Raw genomic sequence first — 10,575 nt, 5'->3', positions numbered from 1 at the left:
GAATAAGATAAAATGCCCAATGTTCGCGCAAGAAAGAGAACCAGTTTCCTGTGATCTCCATTCAAGAGTCCATCCACTAGTACAACATTTCCTTGAAGTGCAGCATGAATCATCCTGTGTTTCGGGGAATCGAAAGGGCTTATGCAAATGACTTCCGCCAGTGCTAAAGATCAGAAGCGTCCTTCACATTTTCGCTTTTCGTCATGCCGCTTAAAGATGTTTTCGAAGATTTCAAAAAAAGCAAGGCCACTATACAAAAAATACACTGCGATACAATCGAGTATTTTAATCAACTCGTTGAAAAGCTGTCTGGACCGCGCGATGCAGAATTAAAAGTGGAGTTCATGACTCAAGCGACGTCTCCACCAAACTCGCCCGGAGCTGGATCAGGAGATGTAGCGGAAGCAACGGCTTTAATCAGCGATGTTCACTTTTGTTCATCTCCAACGGTGGCACTCGGTGACATCCAATGCGACTTCGACAACGCTCTGGCTGAACTCTTGTACACCACCAAGGAAAGAAAGGAAGTTGAGTCGCTTTTCACCGAGGAGCCAGCTCTGATTTTTGTCGGTCAGACAAACTGCGGTAAGAGCTCCATCATCAACGAGCTCCTTGGATGCAAGTCACTTCCTACCTCGCAACAACCGAGCACCGCAAGGATTGTGCGAGTCCGCTACGCCAACGAACCATTCTGTCGTCTCACTACCAAGGATGGAAAAATATTAGAGGTATGGTTCATATTTATAAACACACCCCAATACACAAAACATTTAACAAATTAACAAGTTTTGTTATCGCTTCTCTTCAAAATGTTTTAACATTTTTTTAATATATTTTAGTGGGTAATCTCAAGTGTACCTCCCCCCCGCCTCCCGCCTACCTTGGGATTGAAAGGCGGGGGGGTGAGATATATTTGGAAAGTTCCTGTTCTGGAGGTATACCTGGGCGAGACAAAACAAATTAAAATAACTTCTCGTCATTCTCGTGAAGTACGCCATGATTTCGCCAGACCAAATGGAGAAGACTCCCAGGACTGTTAATTTTTGAGGATTTATTTGTAGCAGACTGGTTAGAGAAGAATACCCTCTCAGTATTGAATCTATATTCGAAAATCCCCCACCCTCCCTCACCCGACGACCGCCAAGGAACGCGTGACGAAGGGGAGAGGAACTCGTGATGAAGGAAGGAAAGCGTGACGAACCTCTAAGAATGTCTTCAGTGGAAGAATGGTTGTCTCGATGGAGGTAGTTTATATTTATAGTTCTATTTTGCAGAACATAAACCTGAAAGGCAAGAACAAAATTCCACGGAAGAAGATCGAGCTGAGCAGGAAGGACCGGGAGGACTCATCCAAGGTAGAGGGTATCATCGAGACCGGGCTGAACATCGAGTTCTTACAGTCTGGTGTCAGCGTCATTGACTCCCCTGGGAGGAACGAAAATGAAGCTCTGGATAATCTTGTCAAAGAGAAACTGGAAAACCCTCTGGCTTTTGTGATTTACGTGGTCGATGGACATAACTTGTTTACGAAGCAGGTAGGAAGTCATGACGTTGTATAGGAACTTGTGACATGTGACTGACACGCATGTCGTTAGCCTGCACCACAGACTAAACATCTGGCTGGGTTGGGTTGTTCAAAGCAGGGTTAAGATAACCCAGGGTTACTGCAAAATTTCAATCAATTCAGATCTGAAAGCTTAAAAAGAAAATTCAGTTTTATTCTTTTTGTCCACAATTTGATGATTTGATGGTCTAAAAAGAATCGAGAACATTATTCTGAAAAAATGCTTTTGAACAAAAGAAAAAGAAACATTTTAACCCAGGGTCAGCGCTAATCGGCCTTCGAACGACTGGAATACAGCACCGAAGACCTTAGTCTAGGCGCTCACCTCTGTACCAGGATTTGAGTATGCGCTATGATTGGCCTGTTAAAAAAGACATTGTCGATTTTCGAATTAGGTTGAAGAGAAATTCGAAACACATTTCAAGTAATTCGTTGACTCCGCCAAGGGCCCAGAACAAGGATATCGGCACTGATTCGAAGACGTAAGTAACTGGGATTAAATTACGACTGCAGCACAGCCATGCACAGGTTAGCATATCGTTTCAAGACAAATTGAAAAAGGTTTGTTTTTAGCGTGCAGACTGCTCTTATCTCTACCGTTTCCTTGAAGAAAGACAAATTGATGTATCTCCACTGAAACCATAGCCTGACGTGCCACCGACGAAACTAACTCTGGTTACCGTCTTTATTCGAATAAGCGCCCAACCTCGAATTAGCGCCCACCTCGAATAAGCGCCCATCCTAAGGGCAGGAAAATTTAATAAGCGCCCAGCCCCGAATAAGCGCCCACCTCGAATTAGCGCCCACTCTCAAGGTCCAAAAACTTAATAAGCGCCCAGGGCGGTTAATCGAATAAATACGGTAAGTCCGTCTGCGAAACAGCGCCGAAATACTTGTCTGGGCCCCCAACTGTGTACCAGTAGGCGCCATGATTGGCCTGTTTAATGCAATTGTCAATTTGCCAGTCAAGATAAAAGGAATTTCGAAACACGTTTCCGGTAATTCATCGAGTCCGTTGAGGGCCACCAGAACAAGAATCTCAAGGCGTTTATAAGGCCTGGGTCAAAGATGTGTTTTGAGCATATGAATAATTGGCAATATCTCTCGCTAGGAGACCTAGAACAAAATGAGCTTTTCTCCAAAAGTAAATCTGGAGGTTTTCTTGTGCTTTAGACTTTAGTTACTGTCACGTGACATGCCACGTGACCAAAAATTGAAAATGAAGGAAATTGGTGGCGAATTTACTTTGTTTCGAAAAACAAATTGGTATTTCTGAAAGAGGATAAACATACCAAACTTTCTACGTTTGGAATGAATGTACGCGAAGTTTAAAATTAAAGTTTTAAATAATTCAAGGTTAAATTTGGGCATTTAAAATGATGTTTTCCCTCATAGTTTTTTATTGAAGTGCAATGGACGATCATTCGAAACGTGAAGTGTTAGAAATGTCTAATATGAATTAGAAAAGTGTTTTTTCCCGATTTCTTTTCTTAAAACCGGCCACCAATTGGTCAATAATTTACGATTTTTAGCAAAATAGTCACGTGACATATCACGTGACTTATTAACGCAATGTTTATGGTTGAAAATGTTAAGGACGATGAGTTCTTTATGTGTGCCAAATTTTGATTCAGCGCCATCATCTATGCCAAAGTTATAGCCAATAATTCATTTTCCGCAAGTAAACGCCTTAGTCCCAAGCCTTAAACTACTTGAGATATCGGCGTTGCTTCGCAGATGTTACTTACCGAGGTTAATTAAATTACCTCTGCGACGCGGGCTACTGAACTGGCATTAGTCAGAGTAAAATGTTGTTATCAGAACTTGATAACTTAGATTCATTTTTAGACTGATTATGCGTATAGACAATAGATTTTGTTTAGTTAGCCATTCACCACCCACTGACACAATCCGCACTCATTCACTCACTATAAACATTACATTCCATGTTAACTCGCAATGAAATCTTTAGCTATTTTCTTAGGGATTCCGAGGGCAAGCTACAATTGTAGCTACTCCACCGCCCTCGTACCAATTACGTCAAAAGCGGATTTAGTTGTAGACGTTCGGTGTTGTGGAGTAGTTTATCTGTGGAACTATGCCAAGAGCGAACTCTTTCCTCCTCTGAAATCCGGCTGTAGTAATTTCTATTAGAAATAGACGATAACCATTTTGCACGGCATTCATGGAAAGTAGGCACCTTGCATTTTTATTATTAACATTACCACTGTTAGTCTCGTTTGAAGAAGTAGAACGCTAGATCACGGAGGGTCGTGGGTTCGAATCTATACTTGGGCTGGGATTTTTTTCCGAGTTTCATTTGATGCAAAAAATGTATTATTTACCATTGTTATTACTGTTCTTAGAATTGTTATTAGCTTTAATTTAATAAATTAATTTTTTAACCCTTGTTGCCTAATAATTATTTTACTGTAGAAAAATTACGTTATTCAATACAATTTAATTCAATACAATGCAATAAAATACAGTACAATGCAATACCGACAATACAATACCCACACTCACTCACTCACTTACTTACGTACTCTTTTACTTTCATTACTCACTCAATCACTCACTCACTAAGCTACTTAGTTACTTACTCACCTACTTCCTGTTTTACGTACTTAATTGCTAAGACGTCGTGTTTCATTTGTAGGACAGGGAAGTGTTAAGTGACATGACATCTAGAAGACCTGATTTGCAAATTTTCTTTGTGGTGAGTAAGCTGGAGCCTGAAGATCGTGCAGAGTCTTCAGACGAGGACGAAGAGCCAGGTCACAGTGCTTCTGCACGTCCTTTAGAACAAGAAGCCAAAGCACAGGAAAGAAAAAAAGCACGTGTGTACCAGCGCCTTGTTCAGCACGGCTATTTCTCAGAAGAGAGTAGCCCGATAAGGTGTATGAATGAAAACGACCGATTCCACGGCCTCTCTGCCTGGAGGCTTCAGAGGTACCATGAGATGAAGAAGAACAACCCAAACGCGCCAACCGGTGAGTTTAAAGGATACATCGACGCCTTCGAAAGGTTTCAAAACAGCTTGAAGAAGTTTGCGGAGGAGTCGTTGCGTGAAAGAGTTGAGAAGGTATGCCAAGTTCTTATCCGTGTCCTGTCAAGGTGTTTGGACTTTTTCATCCAGAAGGCCAATTTGCTGAAAAAGGGACAGAAGTTGATGATGAAGACCCTAGACACTCTCCTTAGCGAGGAACAGGAAGTCCACAACAACATCACAGCGAGTCTGGAGAAGAGATCTATTGAAATTAAGGAGTTGTTATCTGAAGTTTTCAATGAAGCTCGAGAGGGAATTCTTCAGGAAGCAGAAAAATTTGAGTACGCTCTGACGGAATACCAAATTCCACGTGATGGTTTTGTCTCTGAGAAAGCCGCCGTGGCACACTGTAAAGACCAGCTACAAAGAATGGTGGTCAACAAGCTACAAGGAGAAATCAAAGAAAAGTTAAACATGATGTTTTGCTCAAGAGACGTGTTCGTGGCCCAAATTAAAGAACGCATCGAAGGAATTGAAGAAGAGATAGCCTCAGGAGAAGAATTCCCATCAGCAGCTCTAGCCTTAGGTAGAAGTCTTCTGTCTTCGTATGAGGCTGAGATCTCCTGTGCAAAGCGAGGAGGAGTGTTGGCTCGATTTATTAAATCACTTGCCACATGGATGTATGACGTTGCGTGTTCACCAATTGAGACTATCATCAACACCGTAAAGGGCAAGGTCCGCGTAGGATCCCCTGAGTGGAAGAAGAGTGTTGCTGCAGGCGTTCTCGAGAAAGTGGATTCAACCAAGATGTCTGAGGAAATCATCAGGAGCTTAACCCATCACTTTACGACGTGCCATGATGAGTTTGTTGCAGAAATAAAGAAAGTTCAAGGCCTGTTTCATCGGGGAGAGACCATCAAAGACGAACAGAGGGAAAAGATTCTCGAATTTGCTCCAAACCTTGCCCTCTTAGAGATGCGGGCATATGGTGTCATGGATAAGTTCAAGTTTGGTTCACCCAGTACCGGTGATCTCATTGGCGATGGTGCTCAAGGAAGTGTGTTCGCTTGCAATAACATAAAGACACCTGAGGGAAAGCCTTGTGTAGTAAAGGTGGTAAAAGTTGCTAGAGAAGAAGTACTTAAGGATTTGACCCTGGAATTGCACAACACCAGGTAAGACAAATTTGATCATATCTTTTAATGTTAAAATGCGTAATAAAAGCAATATTATTACGCTTTTCTGCACACGCTGTGCGCGTCTAAATGGCGCGGACCTCATCTTTCCTCATCGATCTTTTCTCTGTATTTTCTGGTTGGAGGCCACTTTAGCTGTCCCCGCAAAAAAAAATTTTCAGGGACTTTCTCTTTGCAGGTAACTGATATCAACTTTTTGCCTCGCATTTGAGTTCACTTCATCTCTATGTCATGGGCATTATAATTTTCCTCTCATTTTTTTCCGTCCACGCGTTGTATCAGTGAGAAAAAACTACGTAAGATTCTCCTGATGATAAAAGAAGTGAAAGCTACACAAGATGACGTTGTGCTTTTCAGATACGCCTGTCTTGAAACACCTCTGACTAATTCGCAGGTCTTTGCGACATCAGAACATTCTGCCCATAATTTGCAGCATCGCGGAAGTCAGTCCAGCTCGTGGTTTTTCTGTATCAATTGTCTCGGAACGAATGGTGTGTGATCTCCAAGTAGGTCTGCCCACCATCTCATCTTTGAGGGATAGACTTCAAATTGCTCTTGACGTCGCCAAAGCCTTACAGTATCTGCACGCAGAAGACATGATCCATCGAGATGTCAAAGTGCAGAATGTTTTGGTGAGTGGAGCAATAAAATATTTAAAAAAGCAGATACAGTAGGATTATATACCACTCTGAGATTTCCCTGTAATGACCGAATTGACGTGGTTAATAAACTATTTAGTATATGTCCTGTTTGGTGCTATTCTTAAAAAGAATACAAATAAAAATCTCGTTCTCGCTGCGACTCTCTCCGTCGCTCAAAGAAGTATCGGTATACACGTATTTTTCTTTCAGTTTATGAAAAGATAGTTATATTTTTTTGTCGGTATTTTTTGTTGTTTTTGCGGTCGCGCTCGTAGCGTTTACTCACAACTCAAAACAGCCGCCGAGCCCAGAAAAAATTTTCATAATGCCCGGTCATTGCAAGAAAATCTTGCCCGCTCAGCAGCCTATCCAAAGCGCGCGTACTATTGTACTTAGCCCTATAAAGAAAGTGGAATAATTCAGGGTTGTAGGACTAACTACCTGTTCATTTTGCTCTTCTTTCAGTTGGATAATTCCAACAGGGCAAAGTTGACAGACATGGGCCTCTGCAAGCCGGAAGGTCTCGCTTCTAACTCGCTTGTAGGGACACCTATAAATATGGCACCAGAGATGATCAAACAACAGTACGACAAAACCGTCGACGTTTATGCGTTCGGCATGTTGTTATGGAGAGTGTGCGAAGGGAAAGGCAACCAACCGAAAAACGTGCACAAACATTTTCTCCCTTTGGTGATGCTCATGTTAAACGCCGTCGAAAACAAGACGCCGGAGAGGCTGGATATATTTCCTCAGAATTGTTGGGAACTTATGGAGCGTTGCTGGGCAAGTGATCCCGAAAAACGTCCCTCGATGGATGCCGTGGTAAAAGACCTGGAAGAGATCCTTCGAGATCCGAATTGATGGTCTAACAACAGATTCAGTCTTTGTGGAGTTTTAATCCATTTCTGAATCTTCTCCAGGTAGACTACCGGCCACAAGTAGTGACTCCAAAACAAGGCCGGTTGTATCAAGATAGTTTAGCATGTTTTTTTTTTTTTTTTTAATTTTAATTTTAACTAAAACATGTTCAGCGTTATTATCGATTCAGTATCCAACTCTAATATCTCAGCATTGAAAACTGTAACCACAAAGAAATTTCTAAGAAATTATCCGCTTCAAATTTACAAATCTCATGAACAAACGCACTTCTTGTATATATTTAACCAATAGATAACCACGGTCCAAGTTAACCTCGTTCTCACTCAACTAAAAAGGCCTTGGGAACAAGTTTTAATCTAGGTTAGACTGGGCTTTTGTCTGATGAATGCTTATAAAGGCCGAGGGTCCTCAAGGTGTAAGAAAGATAAGTAAGTAAGAGTCACATTACTGCGTTAGACGCTAGGAGAACGCAACTCCTAATCTTGGGATCCAGACCCGTTTCTTAAAGAAGAGTTCGGAATTAGAAGGAAGATTATAAGACCTTGATTTTTGCCTCCTTCACCTCTGCAGTTAAGTTTGTTCGTGGAAGTGTTGTTCCAAAAAAACTCTGAACTGTTTAATTTTTTAATTTCGCGAAGACTGAATACAAGCTAGACTGGGGCTTATATCCGGGAACCTTACAACCGGAAATTTTTTTTTTTTGTTTACATGGGCCTATTACTAGAGGGGGCCGTATAAGAGGAAGTTTACGGTAATAGTGTTAAAATGATGGTAGTATCCACCTAAAGTTGGTGAAGCACTAAGTGCTTCACTGCAAGGTTGGTTTTCATTAGGAAACATGTATATTGGATTATACGAATTACAACGAATTATGTTATGTAAGAGTGTGAGAACAAAAAACTAAAACTGCTAAAACGTCATTATAGATAATCTGCTCTTTTTTAAAAGGCGATCAGAATTTCGTTTTATTGGTGTTCGTTGTTGTTTGTTTGCTTTTTTTATGTTAGTGCTACATTGCACTATATCTCTGAGCAGCTATGGTAAAATCCATCCCTGATTACTTCCGCTTTGCTCTTGGAAAACATGCATGCTGACACTCCGAATGATCGCTCAGGGCAAGATCCAATATTTCATTATAACAAGTTATTAAATTGCGCCCCAGCAGAAGGAGGCATCCTCGTAGCTTGTGCGTATATAATAAAGGATGGATAGTACTTATGGTTAAAGTATGCAGTTTGTAGTATACCAGAAAAAATCTCGTTGAGCAGGGGCCACACGTTTAGTAATGATGACGTTTCAGCCCTAAACGCCCGCAAGTATGAAGTTCCTCAGTGTTCTTTCAACTGCAAGACCGGTTCGAAAACTTAAATACAATTTTTCGTCGGCCGCTACATTTCAATAAGTGCTTGTGTGACTCTTTAAGTGTAGCTAAATGTTAGAAACAGATTCTGTTTTCACTGTGGGGAAACTCGTCCCTATCGGTTAGTTTCATTATCGTGGCAGTTTACTGACAACTTCTGCATTACACAGCCTTCTGCTTTGACGGTTAAGTTTTCATTTCCAACGCGCTAGCTTAAGGCTTCTAAATTAAACCTCTGAAAACACCCACGCATTCGGCAGTACGTAATCTCTCACAGACAGAGAAAGCGGTCTTCATTGAGCGTTGCTAGAAATCATGTTTGATCCGTTGCCAGCATTCGTTTCTCCTCGCGGTACACTTCCCTCTTCAGTCGAAATGAAGAGCTTGCTTCTTTGCAAACAAGTGTATATACAACTCAAGCAGTGGCACGCTGTTGTGACCGTCTTCTCACCTATTCCACCGGTCTGCTGAACGGGAGTTCGTGGGTTCAAACCCTTTGGCCGGACCAACACTCAGGGCTGACACTTAAAATAATATATAGATTTAGCCAAGGCTAAAAGCGAAGCTCACTTTAATAAATTAATAATTTAAATAAAACAATAAACATTAATCAGTTAACTTTAAGGTAGATTCATGAGACTTTTGAGGGAAAGTGATTCCTTAGAGAAGAATAATTTGACAGTCCAAGAGTGAAACAAATTTTACATCGAGTTAATAGTCTCATATATACACCGAAAAATAGCAATCTTCTTCGATCACAGTAGATTAGGCCAAGAAAACAAATTCTTCCCAAACAAAAGAAGTTAAGCCCAGTCACCCAACTACGTATACACTGCCTTTATTTTATAAGGTTAATTCATAGTTTCTCCAACCACTCCGTTGGAGATCGTAGAGACTGTGGAGATAATTGGATATCTCCGAAACATAATTTTAAGCAACACACGAGAGTCGTCAGTTGCAGGCCTAGGGGCCCTGTTGCAGCCAATTTACACGTTGCATTCCTCTGTCTAAATGGAAGGCCAAAAGAGAAAAAAAAATCAGGCCGGTCTTTTTGTGTTTCGAAAAAGATTTGTGTTCTACAGGTTTACTCTACAAGTAACTCTTGGCGACAAATCTGGTGGTGTGTAAACCAATATTTTAAATATACCTTTTATCAGCGTTTTTATACATAGAATCTGATGAAAACAGTGCTATGCGCGCCTGTGTGCCCGTTTTTGATCATACAGACCTCGTTTTTCCTGGCCCTATTTAAACCTATAATTCTGCAGTTTTCACAATTTTGCAAGAGAAATTGCGCTCATTCAATATCCAGGACGATTGAAGCGCACGCTTCCTTTGAGCAAAAAATTATAGAATTGACCACATTATAAAACGTTTTCATTAAGACAATTTTCCAATAATACCGGGACTGTTTAGTCGGAAAAATCTGTTCCTATGTGATATGTAGGGTAATAATAATGGGCTTTTAGTAAGAACGATCAAAAAATTGTCAAGCACCAAATTTGCAGTCCGAGCTGTCGGAGCTGTTTGAATGAACATTTAAGCTTCAACTTGATAGAGAACTTACTATGTTTAGGTTTTATTTCCCTTTATTTATGGTTTTGTTATGTGATATTTACGCGCAGCATTATGAGTACTCCTGCGTGCGATGTTTTGTTATATGTTCGACTGAAAACAACCTGCGCAGCGATTAAATTGAGAAAGAGACTGTTAACAATCAGTAAAATAAATATAACTCGGTGAAACATGTACAGAGACAACAATTTTCATTCACGACGATAAGTTTTTAGAGTAAGTGTCTCTGAAAATCATGAGCATAAGCTCATAAACTTCAAAAACCTTGCGGATTTAAGCCGGCTTCCCGGTGTTTACTTCAAGATTAACCGCGAGGCAATAATATCGCTCAGAGCTTTCTTTTTACAGCCAAAAGCATAACTCAATACATC

At 40.9% G+C, this 10,575-nt stretch overlaps 1 protein-coding gene across 1 annotated transcript; it reads left to right on the top strand.

Moving 5' to 3' along the window:
- The first annotated feature begins 140 nt into the window (after positions 1–140).
- LOC140950489 (dual serine/threonine and tyrosine protein kinase-like) lies at positions 141–8,495 on the top strand. Its single transcript, XM_073399725.1, has 5 exons — positions 141–728; positions 1,275–1,535; positions 4,224–5,728; positions 6,144–6,381; positions 6,856–8,495. Exons 1-5 carry the CDS (start codon positions 204–206, stop codon positions 7,249–7,251), a joined length of 2,925 nt encoding a protein of 974 aa, XP_073255826.1. The 5' UTR covers positions 141–203; the 3' UTR covers positions 7,252–8,495.
- The last annotated feature ends 2,080 nt before the right edge of the window (positions 8,496–10,575 follow it).

The sequence above is a fragment of the Porites lutea genome, chromosome 10, assembly GCF_958299795.1.
Source record: "Porites lutea chromosome 10, jaPorLute2.1, whole genome shotgun sequence".
Taxonomy (NCBI): domain Eukaryota; kingdom Metazoa; phylum Cnidaria; class Anthozoa; order Scleractinia; family Poritidae; genus Porites; species Porites lutea.
This window is presented reverse-complemented; position numbering and strand designations above follow the sequence as displayed.

Excerpts from the sequence above, each read along its gene's own strand:
- LOC140950489 (XM_073399725.1), top strand. The coding sequence starts at position 204 with ATGCCGCTTAAAGATGTTTTCGAAGATTTCAAAAAAAGCAAGGCCACT. Across the intron at positions 5,729-6,143 it reads CTGGAATTGCACAACACCAG|GTCTTTGCGACATCAGAACA; the intron begins GTAAGACAAATT and ends ACTAATTCGCAG. Across the intron at positions 6,382-6,855 it reads TCAAAGTGCAGAATGTTTTG|TTGGATAATTCCAACAGGGC; the intron begins GTGAGTGGAGCA and ends CTCTTCTTTCAG.